This window comes from Marmota marmota, unplaced genomic scaffold (genome assembly GCF_001458135.2).
Source record: "Marmota marmota marmota unplaced genomic scaffold, marMar, whole genome shotgun sequence".
Taxonomy (NCBI): Eukaryota; Metazoa; Chordata; class Mammalia; order Rodentia; family Sciuridae; genus Marmota; species Marmota marmota.
Window position 1 is genome coordinate 32,925,414 of NW_026000057.1, and position 20,314 is coordinate 32,945,727.

The 20,314-nt window shown below is 35.8% G+C and overlaps 1 protein-coding gene across 2 annotated transcripts in view; it reads right to left on the minus strand.

Moving 5' to 3' along the window:
- The window catches only part of Ube2d3 (ubiquitin conjugating enzyme E2 D3), a 30,156-nt gene extending 9,848 nt beyond the window's left edge, over nucleotides 1-20,308 (minus strand). The window contains exons 1-3 of one of the 2 annotated variants that reach the window (XM_015484605.2): nucleotides 19,657-20,305; nucleotides 1,679-1,742; nucleotides 1,544-1,575 (exon numbers count right to left, since the gene is read on the minus strand). In XM_015484605.2, the coding sequence (XP_015340091.1) occupies nucleotides 1,544-1,575; nucleotides 1,679-1,742; nucleotides 19,657-19,680 (120 nt within the window). In that variant the 5' untranslated portion in view covers nucleotides 19,681-20,305. Of the gene's footprint in view, nucleotides 1-1,543; nucleotides 1,576-1,678; nucleotides 1,743-19,656 lie in introns of both variants that reach the window. The other variant, XM_048813670.1, reaches the window with a different exon arrangement.
- Nucleotides 20,309-20,314: the final 6 nt, after the last annotated feature.

Sequence of the window (20,314 nt, forward strand, 5' to 3'; positions counted from 1 at the left end):
GAAAGTTAATTTCTTCTCTTTGTATGAAGTCTCATTGGTAACTACCCTTAATATAGTACAAAAAATTCAAACATTTAAAAAACCACTTAACTAGCAAGGATCTGTCAAATCTTTCAAAGAATTTTAGTTTTTATCCGTATCTGTGATTCTTAATTATATGTACTATTATTATACACAATTTTTTAATTTTTAAAAAAAGTATTTATTTTTTTAGCTGTAGTTGGACACCATACCTTTATTCCATTCATTTGTTTTTATATGGTGCTGAGGATCGAACCCAGGGCCTTGCGCATGCTAGGTGGGCGCTCTACCACTGAGCCACAATCCCAGCCCCTATACACAAAAATTTTTGCCATATAACTTCTAATGATACAGAGCACTTCTTGACTAAAATTCAGCAGCTACTCTTTACTGAAACTTAAATTACATGCTACATTTACTGAGAAAGAAATCTTTAGTTCTATGATACTACCATTACCTTAACTGACCTAAAAAGCACTCTGAAGCAAATGTGATTTTGCTACTATCTAGTTCTCCCAAGCAAATCCACAATTTGTGGATTACTATGCTACCACACTGCCTGCTTTATTGTTTTGGTTCACAAATACAAACCATATAGGGTAATCGTAGTCAAAAAATAAGATATTATTTACATTATAATGTGATACTCTGTCATAAGATGCATTCAGAAACCAAAACAAAGCACTGATGCATTCCACTCTAAAGATACAGTTAACTACTTAAAAGCTGACATCTAAATTTGTGTGCTTGCTTACATAAAAACTTATATGTTTAATGACCCTTTTCCCATCTAGCATATTACTGGCGTTAAATAAAATTAGGAAAAGGAAATGGAAGCAGAAAGTTTTCAGTATAATATACAAGAAACTTAGAAAGTTCCTTCTATGTTAAGGGGGAAAAATGTTAAGAATTTGTGGAAGATACAATCTTAACCCAGGATGTTTTAGTGCGCTTTAATATTCTGAAATTCTTAGATGGTATCCATAATTCTGAATTTTCAATTATCCAGCCTATAGATTCTTATCAGGATAGAAAGGAATTTTGCTCTATTCAGAATATCACTTTCTGCCTAGTATTTTCAAATTTGTATGAGACTAAAATTCTGTAAGAAATTGAATATAAAAATAATACAAGTAAGCTAGATTCCTGGCAACTACAGGAACAGGGTAAGATCTTTGAGTAACAATTCATAATAGAAACAGAGCCAGTAAATTGTCTAAGTAATAAGAAGTTCAATGCCAGTGCTTCACATTGCTATGAAGGAAAACTGAAATTAAGGCAAAGAGAGATTTGGTAGATCCAAAGAGATGCTTATACTCTACAAAACTGAACACAGGGATACACAATGTACATGTAACAAGTACAATATTCTATTTCTTTCAAAAGTAGTACAATTATGGTATAACCAAACCAGAATACACTACATAATAAAATAAACCTATGAACTAAATTTAAAAATTTATAATCAGACTGATGCTGAATTTTTAATTATAAGGAAAACTTTAAAAGTCTTAATACTTACAGGTCCCATAATTGTGGCTTGCCAATGAAACACTAGAAAAAGGGGGGAGAAAAAAACTCTTTAGCATTATCCCAAAATACAAAAGCTTTTTTGAAGTTGGTCATATTAAAAAAAATTAATTTAGAAATTACTTACTATCATCCCCAACTGGACCTGCAGAACATTGTGCTGGAGGGTCACGGGCCAAATCACTAAGTTCCTACACCAAAACAGAAAATTGTCATGTAATTTTAATTTAAGGAGACTGAATCCAGGAGTGGTCTACCTCTGAGTTAAATTCCAGGCCCCCAATTCCAACTTATTTTAAAATTTTATTTTCACACAAGTTCTCCTAAATTTCTTCAGTGGCAAAAAACTCCCAGTCCTCCTGCTTCAGACTCCGGAACACTGGTATTACTAGCATATGCCACCATTCCTGATTTCTTAGTGAGGCCATTCTTTTAAGACAATGCAATCACAATTATCAAATACTAGTCTATTAGGAGAAATAAAACATAAGTAACCTTAAGTCTGATTCCTAGAACATGGTAAGCATATTTATTTAACAGACACATGCTGAAACATCTTGGTTAGGGTTCTTAAAAGTATTATATACCGGTATCAAATTTTTTTAAAATATATTTTTTTTAGTGTTGATGGACCTTTATTTTACTCATTTATTTATATGTGGTGCTGAGAATTGAACCCAGTGCCTCACACATGTGAGGCAAGCACTCTACCACTGAGCTGCAACCCCAGCCCCTAAAATTTTTATTATACAAACAAAAGCTGATTTCTTTTCTTTATTTTATTTTTTTTTCAGTTTTAGGTGATCACAATATCTTTATTTTTATGTGGTGCTGAGAATCGAACCACATAACCCAGTGCCCTACACATGCCAGGTGAGTGCGCTACCATTTGAGCCACATATCCCCAGTCCCAAAAGCTGATTTCTTACAAATCTCTTAACAGCTTTAAGAACCCAGACAAAGCAGAACTGAACATCAAGACCAGATCAGAGGCCCTTTTATTTGTATTAAATCCACAGTTCTTCCTGAACCACACTTGCATCTACAAAATCCACCAACCCTATTTTCCACTTTAAAAATCTCACAAAAGCCAGGTCTGGTGGTACAAACCCATAATCCCAAATACTTGAGAGGTTAAAGCAGGATGATTGCCAAGTTCAAGGCCAGTCCAGGAAACTTAGCATTTCTGAAAATAAATTAAGGGCTAGGATGTGAAGAGCACTCTTATGAAGAGCACTTGTCATGCACAAGACCTTGGGTTCAAATCTAAACCTCCCCCAGACCCCCCAAAAAAACCCAACTGAAAACTCCACAACCCTCACAGGGCTAAGTATCCTCAGGTTGAATCTCATTACCTTCATCCCCCCCCATCCCTTTTTTGAGGGTGAAGGGTACCAGGGATGGATCTCAGGGGCATTCCAACCACTGAGCCACATCCCTAGCCCTATTTTGAATTCTATTTAGAGATAGGGTTTCACCAAGTTGCTTAGTGTCTGGCTTTGAACTTGAGATCCTCCTGCCTCAGCTTTCCAAGCCCTGTGGGATCACAGGTAATATGCCACTGTGCACGCTCATTACATCAACCTTTTAACTGTTCCTAAAATTCTCTCTAGAATAACTACTTTTCTAGCATGTGTGAGGCCCTGGGTTTGATCCTCAGCACCACGTTAAAATAAAGATGATATGGTGGTTCAACTAAAAAAAAAAAAAAAAAAAAAAGGACAAGGCCAGGAGCCAACAAAAAGACAACAACAACAACAAAAACCTAAAGAGCTAGAAAGCAAAACAAGTTCCTATGTTTTTTTCTTTGTGCTGGGGATTGAACCCAGGGCCTCACACCTCCTAGGAAAGCACTTCCATTAATACTTTTAAGTACTTTCAAATTTTGTATGACACTAAAATTCTGTAAGGAACTAAATATATCCTCAGTCCAAAGGAATTTTTTTTTTTTTTTAAAGAGGGTTGCAGTGGATTAATGTTGCTCAGACAGCCTCTTCAAGCCTTCCTAAGCCTCCCAAGTAGTAGCTGGGATTCCAGTGGCACACCACCACACAACACCTAATTTTAAAAGATAAAGAATAATCTGTCCACTGCAACAATTTAATGTTATTGATACATTCACAGCTCTTAAATGTTTAATCTTCTCTTTCACTTAATCTATCAGAAAAATTTATTCACTAAGGACAGGAATCAAACTGCATGGAAATAAATATACATATTGGTTATATTTTTTCCCAACTCTGATCTTTGATAAAACACTTGTACATCCAGCCCTGTATTTATTATAACCCCACGTACTAGACATACAAAAAAATGATGATTCCTAGCCCTCAGATGTGAAAGTTTTACCATGTGATCAATTAATGCTTTAAGCCATCTGGTTTACATTTTGTTCTAGATTTTCTTTTTTAACATATCTATTAGCTACATTCAAATAAGCCAGAGTGAGTTTAGTAGATCTTCACTTTGCAGTCCTATAGATTCTGCCTTGTCTTCATCCACTAGAAGATTCTCAGTGGCCAGAGTTCTAACATATGCTCAAATGTGCAAGATTAGAAAACTTCTTTTCCTGGTTATTTCAGATTAAAGATAAACACTTCCTCCTTTTTAAAGACAGAATACAGGGCTCACTGATAACAAAGTAGACCCACTTACAAATGACTTATCAGCCCACTCCTCCAGCCTTTGGTAAATGGAAGTATGACACTGCTATTTCTGCTGGCTACTTTGAGTTTAATACCAGTCAGGTATGCTAGGTAGTGGCCTCTGAACGGAGAGTTGGCAGGGTTATGAGTAAACATGGGAATGAGAGGGTGGGCAGCCAGCCCCGCCTGACTAGTCAAAGCTCTTGCTCAGTATAACAACTATTTCATTATTCCAGTAATAATGTAACTCTAAAACAGGCTTGGTGGTTCAGGCCTGTAATTCCAGCAATTTGGGAGGCTGAGGCAGGAAACTTAGACAATGTCTCAAAATAAAAAGGATTGGGATGTAGCTCAGTTGGAGAGAGCCGAGTTCAAAGAAACCCCCACAAAACAAATAAGAAACCCTACAATTCTGTATTCCTTAATTGTGATCATATAGATATAAAACTATGGCTGCTATGTTGACTACATCTGTAGAACAGCAGCTATACAAATAACTTAAAGGGTTGGGGATGTAGCCAGTGGTAGATGATTCAATTTTTTACTACCAAACAAAAACAAAAAACCCTAATTTTATTGTGAATCAATTATAATGCAAATTTAACATTTTTTTAAAATTTAGATATTCTCTTAAATTAAGAAATTTCAGAAGAATTATTCATGGGATTAGGGGTGGTACATACCAACAGGAAGAAATGCAATGCTTGCCAAAAATTCACAATTTAATATATACTGAATGAGTACACCATAAAATATGTGAAAATCTGCTGGTGAATACAAATCCTATCAGTTTCAGTTGTTTGAAGAACTCCTATATAAACAGACATAAAGGCCCCACCCATTCTGGCACTGACTTTAGGGGGAGATAAAATTAATCCCCTAAATTTTATTTATGTTTTTTCAGTGTCTGTTGGCAATCTTTAAAATAGGCACTCAATAAACTTGATATAAAAAAACCCCACTTTTAAGCATGTAGCAAATTGGAATAATTGAAGAAAGCTTCAAAACTAGAAGATGTTTCAAATTTTTCCTTACAAAACTGAGAAACTAAATAAAAGATCCAAGAGAATACAAGTCTATAACTGTGCTTTAAATATTTCAATTTATGGGAAAGCTCTATTGTTGGAGTTCCTATTTTAACTGGTTAAGTTTGTATTCTATACCAGTATGGAATAAAATTGAGATCGTTTACAATATAAAATTCAAACTGGGTGAAACATTGATAAGAATGAAGACTAATTATAGAATGGTTTTGTTATAGAAAAAAATCTTTGCCAAAGAAAAGCATTCTGAATGCAAATGTTAAAGCATCTGGGCTAAAATAGTCATTCCTACACTAAAAAAAAAAAAAAAAAAAAAAAATGAGACTATTCTCCATTTAACAGGATATGTTCTAAGCTTATTTTCTTTTGCAAAACTGGTTCTAGAGACAGGAGTCAATAGAGGATATGAATTTAAACCTTACTAGCCTCCAAAGAACTGCCATCTTCATAACATTAACAGATGGATATCAAACAGCTAACAATTTTTTAAAATATACCTATTTAATAGTTCTGCCCCCAAAAACAATTTGATCAATAAAATATTTTAAGAAACTATACAATTCAACAATATTGGGATTATAGGTATGCACCACCATGCCTGGCCTTGAACTATTTTTGTTGACGGACTCGACAGGGAAAGATAAGGGATGATGTTGCCCATAAGATTTATTGGCCTGCGCAAAGAAAGCATGAAATCAGCCCTAAGTAAAATGTTCAACTTCTTGTGTAGCTTAAATAGAGATAACACTGAAAGACACCCAAGTGAAGAGTCAATTAGAAAAGTACATATACACTTTAGGTTGGGGAGAACATGCTAAAAATAAACATTATCACTATATAAATACTCCAAGTCATTAGAATTGGTGAGTGTGTTCTGGATTTACAGAAAAAGTCCTAATAGTAAATTCTTAATTCAACATTAAGAAATGGATCTGGCACCCTGAAAATTAAAAGCAAAAACAAAAAACAAACTTTAAGGCTGGAGATGTAGCTCAAGCGGTAGCGCGCCTGGCATGCGTGCGGCCCGGGTTCAATCCTCAGTGCCATATAACAAAGATGTTGTGTCCGCCCAAAACTAAAAAAATAAATATTAAAATTCTCTCTCTCTTAAATCAAACAAACAAACAAACAAACAAACAAACAAAAAACAACTTTAAAAAGCAGTGATCAAACTATATCTAGTATGTATAGTTCAACTATACATATAGTTCAACTATACGTACAACTTTGCTACAATAAACATCACAGGAAGAAAAGAGCAAATATCTTTCTTTTTAAGATGGGGAAGAACAGCCCCTAATGCTTGACATGTAAATATACTCTCAAATATTCAAGATACTAAAAATTTGAAGAAAATTCATTCCAAATACTTCTAAATTTTTTTTTAAGAAAAAACTAAATGCAAAAAAAAAAAAAAAAAAAAAAAAACTAAATGCTTTTCACTTTCAAAAAATATTATATACTAGATAAACAAAATAGTAAATAACAGCCAAACCACCACAGGTAGATTAACTCTATGTGAAATGTTTGGAACCAGAAGTATTTTGATTCCATATTTTTGAACATCTTCCCTAACCCTAAACACATTTAGGGGATGGGTCCCCTCCCAAGTCGGAACACAGAATTCATTTACTTTTCATGTATATATATATATATAAAAAACCTATGGGTAATCTGATACATTATTAGTGATACCTGCATTTTGACTGTGACCTATTACATGAGATTGGGTGTGGAATAATACACTTGGTGCCATCATGTGGTGCTCAAAAAGTTCTAAATTTTAGAGCACTTCAGATTTCTAATGCTTAACCTGCATCTGAAAAACTTTTCCCGCAGCTATCCATTAATCAATAAATGGGTTCTTATAGGCTAGATCATGTCCCATAGCATTCATCTGCCAACCCTATGATCACCCAAACCTTTATTAAATGGCAATCTATTTTAATATCATCTACAAACATTATACCATCTACAAAGTCATATACTTTGTTATAGATTAGAATCAAGCCCAGTCTGATAAGAACATTTTCCCAGATTCCAAAACTTGTAAGTTGTACTGTTTAATTGGGGAACAAAATCAGAAACTAAAAAGACTTGGGCAACTTTAGTTCCCTCTTTATTTACGAAGCACATGAAAAACAAAGTCCATTTTAAGGTTAAAAAGTTATCTCCAGGGCTGGGGTTGTAGCTCAGTGGTAGAGCGCTTGCCTAGCATGTGTGACACACTGGGTTCGATTCTCAGCATTGCATATAAATAAATAAAATAAAGGTCCATCAACAACTAAAAAAATATTAAAAAAAGCTATCTCCAAATCAACTTATTCCCCCCTTTCCCATACAAAGGATAAAAATACAAATTTCAAAGTATACTATTAAAATCCCAGTGCATCTTACATAAACATTGCTAATACTCAAAAGACAGCATTATGAAGTAAAGACATGAGTATATTTCCCACCACATAGTATCAGTCTAAAGTCTCACTTGTAAACTAACTCAGGCCAACTATTTGTTCATCTATAAAATAGGAATGTCTATTTTAACACAAGTTTTGAGACAATGAGACTTAAAGTACTGACCTAGCACATAATGCACTTAACAAGCAGACCCTATATACACTGCCTATTTTAAAAGGTAAGATTTCCTAGGTGAAGCCCACAATTAACTTCTTTATTACACAAGAGCAAAACCTGTTTTGTACACAGACCACAAATACTAGCCATAGCTCATTTAAATCTTTGGGCCATGTGATAAATCATTAGGTTGAGCTGTCTAAAATGCCTGCTAAGCATCTAAATGCGTATTACTACAATCAGTGTGAAAACTATTGACATTATTCAAATTCTTATATTTATTTACCAAGTTACCTATTTAATAAGCATATTTGAAACAAAAAAAACCTTAAGAAAAATATTTAGTAATATTTTTTATATTTTTTAGTTGTAGTTGGATACAATATATTGTATTTATTTTTTAAAATATATATATATTTTTAGTTATAAGTGGACACAATGTCTTTAATTTTACTTTATGTGGTGCTGAGGATAGAACCCAGTGCTTCACACATGCTGGGCAAGCGCTCTACCTCTGAGCCACAACCCCAGCCCCAGTAACTTTTTAAATAAAAGAATTTAATGATGGTTTGGCCCAAATACTGGAAATGATTTCATTCATTATAAATACTAAAGGTCATATAAAGCTGAACTAAAATGTGAACATACTATACATTTGAATTAAGAACTCTAAAAAATTATTCAAGAAATAATTTTCTTGCACACTGACATTTATGAATAACCATGAGTGCTAGCATTATCATTCCTTTAGAATGCAAAGTATAATTTCAGATAGTTAATGCTATCTGAAATTATCAGCTATTTATTCTCATAATTTTAGGCTCATTATTTTCTAAATACCTTATTTTCCAAATTCTCTATGTTCAAGTCATTTCTGAAGTAATAGATGTAAAATTAAGCTAATAAACATGTATTTAAATATACTTTAAATTCAACATAGAAAAATAACCTAGGTAAAATGTACTAAGGCTCAAAGTAAAATGTCTTTTAAATATAAAACAGCTTTTTTAGACCTTACCACTTTTCTCTCTTGCCTTTTAAATAGTGGCCGATGATAATCCAATGATATGCCAGTGCTTACCTTGGAGATATCAAATAGCTTTCATGACAATATTATCCCCAGAGAATGGGGGGGGGGGAATAAATCATTACAGATGTTCTTCGTTATAGTTTTTCCCTTTCTCCAAATGTGACTGTAGTCCTGGGTGACTGGTCAGTCAATTATTTGGACACGACAAACCAAAGAATTTTACATCCTTGGCTTTGGTGAATAGTTTGGAAAGTACATAAAGTCTGGACAATGACCAAATTGTCTTTGGTCTATGCCCATGATTTTCCAAACAAAATTTTCCTTCTATAATCTGGAGCTCTAAGGATGTCATCTCATCAGAGCTACAGGCAGACATGTGCACTGGATCTACAGGGGGAAGCCAATTGCCAAAGAAAAAGGGACTGCCTGGGCAACAGAGAAAACAAAGCAGACTTGGCATAAAGATGTGCAATAAGTCCCTGCAATTGTAGGCACTAGTTCCTACAGCTATTCCTTTGATCATTAACCACCATTAAATTTCCTTCTAATAAGTGGCTTATTTAATCTCAGTTATACCAAGAAGGAGGAAAAATAGATCAGGAAAAGAGTGCTACCTGGCACCCTTTACCAAGTATGTAGATTTTTTTTTTTTTTTTGCTAAAACAATGTAATGTTTGAGTATTGCTAGAAACGTGGAAGAAATATAAATTAAGCAAAGTCTCAAAATGTAATTAAGAGGAACAAGAAGGCAGGCACCTTGGCTAATAAACAGTTTTATACCACAGAAACTAAAGGTTAATTTAATTCCACTTCTGAAATGAAAAGTGCAATATTAACCTATAAACTAAAATTTTGCCATGAAATCATTTATTGATTCATATGAACATTGCCTTTTGGGTGCCAAGCATGTTAGGCTTGAAAATACTAAGGTAAGTAAAATAATGAACAACTTACCTCCTCAAATAAACTAAACTAAGCTAACAAAGCAAAAGAAAAAAAATATGCATATACATGCTACAAGCTTAAAATAACAAATATACAAATGCATTCTAAATTCTGAAAAGGTAACCAGTAATTTTGCCTGGTTTAAAATAGTGACATTTCAGTTGGGTTGACAGGAGGAACAAGCATATAGTCAGTCAAAGAAAAAAAGCAAAAGCAGCATTAAGCTGAGAAACTGAAGTCAAGGGTATGGAAGCACAGATTTTAAAAATTTGCTTGAACAAGTATTATAGTTTGATAAACCATAGACACAGGACACAGTAAAGGAGTGGTTGGAAAGGTTGATTAGGGATGAAAAAAAAGTCATATCAAAGACTACTCCAAAGGCAAATGGAAGACACTAATAAAGACAAATCAGGTTTGAATTTTTAATGTACTGGCCACAGTACATGAGAAGTGCTTCTTTTTTAACTTTTAAATTAAATCATGTCCTAAAGCACCTGCGTAGATGCTTGATCTAAAATTTAACACTTTTATTGTACTTCCTTTATGTTTTAAGAGGGATAGTAACGAGGTCTTCTAAAATACCTCTCAGATCGGCTTCCCCTTTCTCAGGAATAAACAATCTCAATTTCTGGGGGGTGGGGAGTGGTGGTACTGAGGATTAAAACCTTCAAATGCCAGACCCAAGCATTCTACTACTGAACTACATCCCTAGCACTTTTCCCCCTCATATTTCTGAGACAGGGTCTAAGTTGCCCAGCCTGGCTTCAAATCTGAGACCTGTCCTCCTGCTTTACTCAGTTTAACATTACAGTCCTTTGAAAATGGGAAAGGAACAATTGAGTTCGCCTGTAGGACACATTGCTTCAGTAGAACCACATATAATATATGCCAGACAACTCAGAAAATAGGACTAAGTTTCAAAAAGGCTCCACATTGAAGACGTATTTAAGAATATATATATATTATATATATATATTAAAAAAAGAAAGCCAATTGAGAAAACAATTTTATATTCCATTGTTCAAAAGAAAACTATTTGAAGAAGTTGAGAACAATTTCCAATGAAGCATCTTTTCAAATAATTTTTAAAGACATTAGAGTCTAAAATTTTCACAGGCTTACTAACAAAAACAATTTACAAAATTATCTGAAGAACTGAAATTGCCAGCTCACTGCTCCAGCAGAGGGTGAGTGGCTAGGTCCAGAAAGAACAGCTCTCACATGGCACCTGTAAAATTTTCATACTCTGCTGACCATACCTCCCCCAAGGAGAAGAGCATTATTCAGATGAGTTCTTTGCTAACTATTAAGACCACTCAAACAAAGTTAGTATGGAGACTAAACAACTCTAGTTGTTATTGCTTCACTCATCTTGAAGGAACACTAAAAATGACCAACAAAATACAATTAGGGTACAATGCTAAGAAACTGTACTGCTTATAAAAAAGATAACTCTTTCCCCACAATGTTCTTTTTAGAGAAATTTTCTCATTTTAGGATCAGCTTTCTCTGTCTGAACTGCTTCTTCTAAAATTTTCGGCACAACCCAATGTGAGAATCCAGCCCTTTTTACCCCTTTGGAAAAATGCTACCTCCTTTTAAAAACCTGGAAGATCTAAAGAAAGTCATAAATCACTCTACCTTTTTCTAATCTAGGTATGATCCTCAAAGCTCTCATGTGTTCTTAGTTCACCTCAACAGATTCACAAATCTCAACTGTCTGCCTATTTCCTGAAGACCTGGTGGACAGCCTGGCAAAAATCAAGACTGAATTCGGCAGATTTGTTCACCAACAAAATCTATTTAATGGGCAACCAACAGGTACAACTTATTCTCATATGGACATATACGTTTATAAAAGTAATGGATTTCACCACATTTTTATCCTGAAAACATTTCTTTGGTGGGATTTCTACAAGAATGTATATAAACAGTTTAGAGGAAGAGCTTTCCTGTGATTATGATGGGATGCAAGATCTTTGATTTCCGGAAGTAAAATATAAACAGGCTGACAGACATTGAACTAAGTCTAAATATAATGCTATGTTTTGTGCTTCTCTACTCTATTATTTCTCTTATTCAATGATGCGTGGCACTAGTAGTTATGTGACCAACTATAGACCATAAGAATAGCAGGCCAAGCTACTGAAAATATTAGAGTCTATCCTAGGCAACTTAGCAAGACTGACTTAAAAAAAAAAAAAAAAAAAAAGGAAGGAAAAGGGGGGGAAAAAAAAAGGTCCCTATCATCAAAGAGCTTAATAATCAGACATACAAGAATTATTTGTGAATAATGAAGCTATAAAGCAGCCATGTCAGGTAAGCCTTTATTAAAGCTTAATGCCTGTCATTTGAGTTTCTTGAGCATTTACAGACTTACTTTCAATGACAAACATTATTTGTATATCAGATCAACATAACCCAAAGACATTAATGAAAACCAAGTTTCTATCATCAACCCTGCTACTGAAGTATAATTCTGCAAACAATATCCTCTCCATAGTTCTATCATTTCCTCAAAACTTATCAAAACTTAAATGATACAATTATAGCGGTAAGAGCAAGTTTATGGACTCTTCCCCTACTGCCAGGGTGTTCCACAATCATTTATTATCCTAATTCTATGTTATCCATCTTGCACTTCATTCCATCAGAGGACTGAATGAGGTCATGCAGATTTCCCATCAGCACTTTTACCATTACTGAAAATTAATTCTTTATTAATTTTCTATTTTTTTTTTGGTACCAGAGAATGAACCCAAGGAGCAGTCCACCACTGAGTCACATCCCCAGCCCTTTTTTGTATTTTATTTAGAGACAGATTCTTGCTGAAATGATTAGGGGGCCGCTATATTACTGAGATTGGTTTTGAACTTGTGGTCATGCTGCCTCAGCCTCGATAGCCACTGGAATTACAGGTATGCATCACAGCACCCAGCAAAAATTAATCTCTTGTATTAAGGAGTCATTTTTTTCAGAAGTAAATTTGACTTGACTTAAAAACCACTTTTCTGATTCAGTACTAAAACAGCCTTTAGCTGGGTGTGGTGATGCACACCTGTAATCCCAGTGGCTCGGGAGGCTGAGACAGGACGATCGCAAAGTTCAAAGCCAGCCTCAGCAAAAGTGAGGTGCTGAGCAACTCACTGAGACCCTCTCTCTAAATACAAAATAGGACTGGGGATGTGGCTTGGTGGTTAAGCATTCCTGAGTTCAATGCCCAATACCAAAACCAAAACCAACAGCCCTTACCTCAAAGCTTTATTCTGGATCAAATGAGGGTATGTATGAGAACAAAGTGGAATACATGCTGTGATAAGGAAATTTTGAAATTTGAGAATTTACACTCTGCTGACCATTCAGCAGACAATAAATGCTATAACTCAGATAGGTGCAATGGTACACACCCATAATCCCAGACAATAAGGAGGCTGAGACAGAGAATTTCAAGTTTGAGGACAGCCTCAGCAAATAAGTAAACTTAATGAGATACTGTCTCAAAACAAAAAAGGGCTGGGGATGTAACTTGGTGGTAAAGTGCCTCTGGGTTCAATCCCCAGTACCAAAAAAAAAAAAAAAAGCTTTAACTGTTCATGTAAAGATCAAATTTATCATAATTTTTATTAGCTTTTAATGAAACTTCTGTATATCATATATAGGAACAAATATCCAGGAAGGAGGACTTCTCAAAAATATATGGTTACTAGCAGCTATTTCAACAGGATACTTAGCAAAAACTCTTTAAGATATTAACAATTTTCACAGAACTCCTGATTTCAGAAACACAATATTCAGCCCCTTTAAAATTTTTTGGGGGCTGAGGTTGTGGCTCAGTGGGAGAACGCTCGCCTAGCACACGTGAGGCACTGAGTTCAATCCTCAGCACCACATAAAAATAAAGGAATTGTGTCCACCTACAACTTAAAAAATATGTATAATTTTTTGGGGGGAGTGGGTACTGGAGATTTAATTCAGGAGTACTCGGCCACTGAGCCTCATCCCTAGCCGTGTTTTATATTTTATTTAGAGACAGAGTTCTGAGTTGCTTAGTGCCTTGTTTCTGCTGAGGCTGGCTTTGAACTTGTGATCCTCTTGCCTCAGTCTCCTGAGCCACTGGGATTACAAGCATGTGCCACCTAGCTTGGTTAAAATCCATGTTATTTGTAATTTCTTCTGAGAAATCCTGAAAGTTTCTTTTATCTTAGGGATTAACAGGTTCTGCACAATGTCTCATTACATCACTGATGAGGCATTAACTTCCTGTTTAGTCCTAATTATAGGTCAGATAAATTCTATTCATTAGACAAGATACCAAGAATGGCTTGAATGAATAATACAATTTTCTTTCTTTAGATCACCCTGAAGGTAAGCCACTTTATTCAAGCTGGGCCTGGTGGAATGCATTTGCAGTCCCAGTAAGAGAGGACTGTGTGAACCCAGGAATTCAAGGTCAGCCTGGGTAAACAGAGAAGACATAGTCTCCAAAAACAAAACAAAAACAAAACAACAATAACAAAAAAACCCACCAGTCTTATCTGAGACCCTCTTATCTGGACTGGACCAAGACAGTAAGTCAAAATTAGGTTCTAAGCTTTACTCCTTGAAACCTAATAAAGCACTTCATGGACATGAAAAACCAAAAATAATCATCAATTTAGTGGTAGAAAATATGCTAATTATACATTAGCCATATTATAAAAAAGTTAGGATAACATGAATAAATACCTTGAAACAAGTTAACAAAGAAATTATGAATCACCAATGAGATCCCAAAGGTTAAATAGGACAAATTCAGCCATGAAAATTTGGGTCAAAGTCTCTGAATGATACAAAATAAGATTAAGATGAAAGTGTAGCTGGAAGATACAATTCAGATGTTTAAACAAGGCATAAAAATACTTCACTGAAATCCCAGCAGCTCCGAAGGCTGAAGCAGGAAGATCACAAGTTCAAAGCCAGTCTCAGCAACTCAGTGAGACCCCCGCCTCTAAATAAAATATGAAAAAGGGCTGGGGATATGGCTCAGTGGATAAATGTCCCTGGGTTCAATTCCAGGTACCAGAAAAAAACAACAGTTCATTGAACTTTTCACCTCCCCATATAACAAGGCCAAGACACCGTTCTGAGAATAAATCTTATTAAGAAAACTGGCTAGTAAGACATTAATGTATCTGATAATTATACTATTCAATACTGATGTAAGATCATTGCTATGGCAGCAAGACCAAATCAAGACAAAATTTCCAGTTAGAGAATAAAAACAGTTTAATTTTGTCAATTTCAAAACACTGATTTGTTTTGGCAAGGGGAATCAAGTACTTGTAAAAGAAAAGCCATACAGTAACAATGACAAAGTAGTACAGTAGTTTAGATAAACCTATCTTTAGTAATAAGCAAACCTTGTATGAACATCAAGATTCCCCTTAACTTCTTTTAAACATTACTAACACATTGTTGAAAGTGAAGTTGTACAAAGTTTATATGTTTGTTTTCTCCAAAGAGATTCTCCTGGGTAACGAGTCTTCCTCATTTTTCATCCCCTGGGACTAGATAATCATGCCCAACACTGATTAAGCATTAAGCCCCAGTTAATATTGATTAGATTATTATCCTCTACAACCGGGGTTCTTAATTCAGAATAAGAGGGGTTTCGGCATCACCTAGAAATCATTTCAAAATTGTTTGTTTTCAGACAAAATGATTCAGTTAAGCTCAAAACTCTATGTAGCTATTCTTTAAAAACTGAGCATTCTGAAATTAAAATCCAACTGTTAAAACCCACACATACAATATACAGTCGGATTTGTATACACTAATAGAAGCTGCTATTTTAAAACTAGTACAAAAGTCAATCTAGGATTTAAGAATTTGAACATTTAGTTTCTTCAACAGAAAGAAATCATTATAGCAAAATGCTTTTGAAAATCCTCAAGAGTTTTATCTTGGATAACAAGTTGCACCTGAACTTAGAACTGACATAGTTTTTCCCAATGCTAGCAAGAGTATTCAACTTTACATCTATGTGATTAACAAAAACTAGAATTAGTAGCAGATGAGCCACAAGAATGAAAGAGAGGGATAGTATCAGCCACCATTTTTCAAATTAAACAATGAGGTTATTATATGATCACATCACTCAGTTAAGCACCTATCCTGCATAGTAAGCCAGCTGTAAAACCACCTTAGGACCATATAAAAGAAACATTCTCAAGACTCAAGTGCATCCAGCTTATAGACTGGTAGACTGGTTGAGGACAGAAAGTGTATTTTGCTCACTTTAAGATGCCTCTAACACTTAACTGACACGTGGAAGTTTCTAGCACTTAAAAAATTAAACTCACTCCTTTCATATATTCTTTTTTTTTGTTTGTTTTTTTTGGGGGGAATTTTTTAATATTTATTTTTTTTTTTAGTTTTCGGCGTACACAACATCTTTGTTTGTATGTGGTGCTGAGGATCGAACCCGGGCCACACACATGCCAGGCGAGCACACTACCACTTGAGCCACATCCCCAGCCCCATATATTCTTAATACACCAATCAGTTATAACTAGTTATAGTAGTGAAATCCCCATTTTTAAAATATCAAATGGGTAAGAGAAGCTTACTTCAGGTGGAAATCTGATTTGAACCTTAGTTACTAGCTATGGGACTAGATAAGTAACTTAACCTGTCTCTGTGCCCGTTAACCTCATTTATAAAATGGAGCTAATACTCAAAGTTAGAAAGTGTTCAATATATAGTAAAGGCTTTTATCAGTAGCAGGTATATGCAAAGTAAACCTTTTAAAATGACAAAACCCAATAGATCATTTACAAGTGTAGTAGTTAAGAGAACACTAGGGAACCAAATGACCTGGGTTTTGATCCCAACTCTGCCACATATGAAATTAGGCGTTTTCCCCTCAGCATCTGTGCCAGTTTTCTGATTTCAAAATAGAGATACAAGTGCACCTACTTCCTTGTTTTAAATTAGTTAATACAAGTTTTGTTTCAAATAGTTATAACACACTGTAAATTATGAAAACATGAGTTTTCTTTTAGGTTTGGTTCATCTTCGATTTTGGGTAAAGTTTACAAATATCCTCAAAACATATGTACTGCAGTCATTTTGTTTAATGGGAGTGGTACAATTACCTATGGCCCCAAACACCAATCATTTTGGAGTTCCCACTTTTTTGGTTTTCGTTGCCTAATAGACCTACTTACGACCACAATACAGGTTGGTACAGATAAAAATTACAACAAAAGACAAAGGGTAAGATTATTTGATTGGTCTAAGAAATAGCCATACTAAAAAATCATACTGAAGGAAAAAAAATTGTTCTATGGCTTGATCAAACAAATTATTAAAGGTTCAAAGTATTCCAGTAATATATTTGTGAAGAATATAAACATATCTCAATATCTGTCTTGGGGCACTTCAGATACAAATAAATTCAAAGTAGGTGAAAGCACAACAAAAATCATACTGATACCAATGGTTAACTTGATTCCTTAAGAGGAAGGTTAAAAGAAAAAGAAACCCCTTCAGAATTGTCCCCTCAATAAAACTTTTTGGACCTGGGAATATTTTTTAAAAGCTTCACATGTGGTATATCAAACCACAAACAAGTTAAAACTTTCTACAGGTTGGATCAACCATGTCCCAGAAACACTGGTTCTCCAATTTGGAAAGTGTTTTATGTCAAGACTCAGTCTTATATAATTCTTTATAATAGTTTGAACAAGAGATAAGCTGGTATTAATTGCTAGACTAGAAATCATAGTTAAAAAACAAACCAAACCTGTTCATGTGAATTATACACTGATATTAAAAAGCAATAGTATTCTTTTGTAACTATTAAGAGTGACATGCCAGAGGCCTGTTCAAAGCCACACAGTAACCCATGTGTCCTCAAAAATACCTAAAAACTTAAGATTTCTTTTTACTGCTGGCATCCCAGTGTCTAGAAATCTACTAGGCACACAAGAATTTATTGTTAATATATAACAAATACCCATCTAATAAAGACACATGGATAAATCTGCTCCGAGCTACAATTCTAATTGAAGCATTTCTCCTCAATGGTCACACTCTATCATTATGTTACTGCCTCTCTAGAGTTTTTAAATCATTAAAGTAGTGTCACAGCAGCTGGGTATCACCTGTAAAAGAAAAAAAATCAATGAGACCTTCCTTCAAAGTGTTTTATTCCACACGGATAAAAATGTGAGATTATTCTCCACTGTAGTGGCCTGAACTACTTCCAGACAAAAAATTTTGATTTGTACTGAATATTATGTTCTCAAGTATGCTGTAAAATAAAACTAGGATCCTATGTGAGTTTGCCCTCTGGTCACTTAAAGGTTATTATTTAAAAATAATCTTTAAAAGTCTTAAATCCTAAAAAGGTCTTCATCCTTTCCTTTGCTATCATTTCAAAAAACACAGGTATTCTGCATCAACCCATAGTGACAATACAATTTCAGCATTAGTTATCTTAAGAGTTAAGATTTCAACTTTCATCAAACAGCAGTTTTGCCAATCAAACTCCAAAGTTATATTTAGTAAATGCAAATTAAGCAGCACTGAGCCTGTTTTGGTAAAGTCAAATCCTTGCCATTCCTTCTGTAGAATTCTCTTTATAAAGTATCCTATCAAAACCAAAGTTTTATCCTAAAACCTCCCCTTGTGTGCTATCTTCTAGTAAGGCTGAATTTATTCCATGACATTTTTTTCAAGTTAGCTGTAAATACTCCACCCTCCTTGATTGTGCAAGAACCAAATACAGCACACATACACAAGTTACACAAAAAGTAAATACAGTCTGAGAGTATGAATTTAAGTAAATTTCGAGCAGTGGGTCTCAGAGCAGGGTCCAATCCGATATAAAACTTAACACTTAACAAAGAATATTATTTCATATTATTACGAAAGGAGATGCCGGAAAGGGCCTGAACCAGTTAAAGCAGCCGCCATCTTAAAATGCGGGACAGAAGTTAGAGCAAGAAAATGAGACTAAACCACCGGAGGTGGAGGTTCCGCTCACCCCCAGAGCTTTGAGAAATCCTAGCCTTTTCTCAACTTAGATCGATAATTTACTATCAAACCACATTTCAAGCAGCGAAACAATCCTTCTTATAGCTGTTATTAAATGGGCAGAAGCAAAAAATAGGTACACCTAGTTTCCCTTTACTGCCATCCCCCCTTCCAAGCCAAAAGAAAAAAGGAGCTTCCAGAGGCTTTTACATCAGTTCCCGGTGCCTCGGAAAATTAGCTTCGGGTGCAAGCTGCAACTACAAAACATAGGAAGTGGCAACACTGTGTCAGTCCACCTCCTCCCAACCATACTCATTCTTGTGTAACCTTTCCTGAGTCGACCAAGTTTCATTCACTTCAGCAGGCCAGAGTTCCACCCTGACCCTCAGTAAAGTTCGGGACTCACAGCTCTCCTCATTTCTTAGTTTACTACCTTTTCTTTTCCCCTCGAGAAAGCCTAGAGCCTTTATCTTAGAACTAAAAAAATTTTTTGAAGAACCAAGAATACGAAGCATCGTGACATCTGCTGGAACGTCTCTCCGCAATTCCAACACCTTAATCGGACTCTGAGTAGAAAAATCGAAGCGCCTCAAGTCTCTTTCTCGCTCACAATCAGCACCGATTCCAATGAGACATAGAATAACACCTCGCTTGCCACAAGTGTTCTGTTCCCCAGTCTCAAACCTCATTTCATAAAGCATATCTTCTTTTTCCACCTCCCAATGAAAGAAGTAACCCCAAGAGGTATTTTCAGTTATACGTCCCTTCCATCCCCACGATTTCCTCTGGGCCCAGGTCTTCCTTTCCTCCCACGACCCCATTCCTTTCAGTCCCAACAATATACCTTATTAATCCGTTTCAGCGCCATAGTCTGTGCTTTTCGTCTGGCTCCTCACTATCTCGGTGTGTGCTCAAAGGTCCGGCCAAAACTCTTGATTATCCGGGCGGCGGGGAAGGATTGTCTCTTCGTCTCACACCGCTGTGCCAGACACAGGCGCCTTTTTGCAAAAACGGAGCAGATCAGCACTTGCACTGGCCCCGGAGAGACCCTGAAGATTCCAGGTCCCTTAAAACGGTCGCGATCCGGGGTGGGTGGGGTGGCAAAGCCACCAACAGCCTCTATGCCGTGCTTCGGACCGAAGTGGGGGCGAGGGTGACGGGAAGAACGGAGGGGTGGCTACAAGTTTAACTTCCCGGTCTCTCCAAAGGAAGAGACCCGGGTGGGTGAGGAGGAAGCGTAGGAGAAAGGGGTGGGTGCGGGGCAGGGTCCGGAGCCCAGCAGAGGAGGAGCCGGGGCCTAGACGGCGCTATGCCGGCGTCACTAGGGCAAAGAAAGGCAAGGGGGGAGGGGGAAACAGGAGTCTCCGGACTGACGCCGGGCTTCTTTCGGTTTCGGCTCGAAGGTTTGGCCGGGGTAGAAAAGGAAATGAAGGAATAGACTTAATGTGTGTTCCTCTCCCCGAAGCTACAGCTATTCAGTGTCGCCCCTGACGCCACCGTAC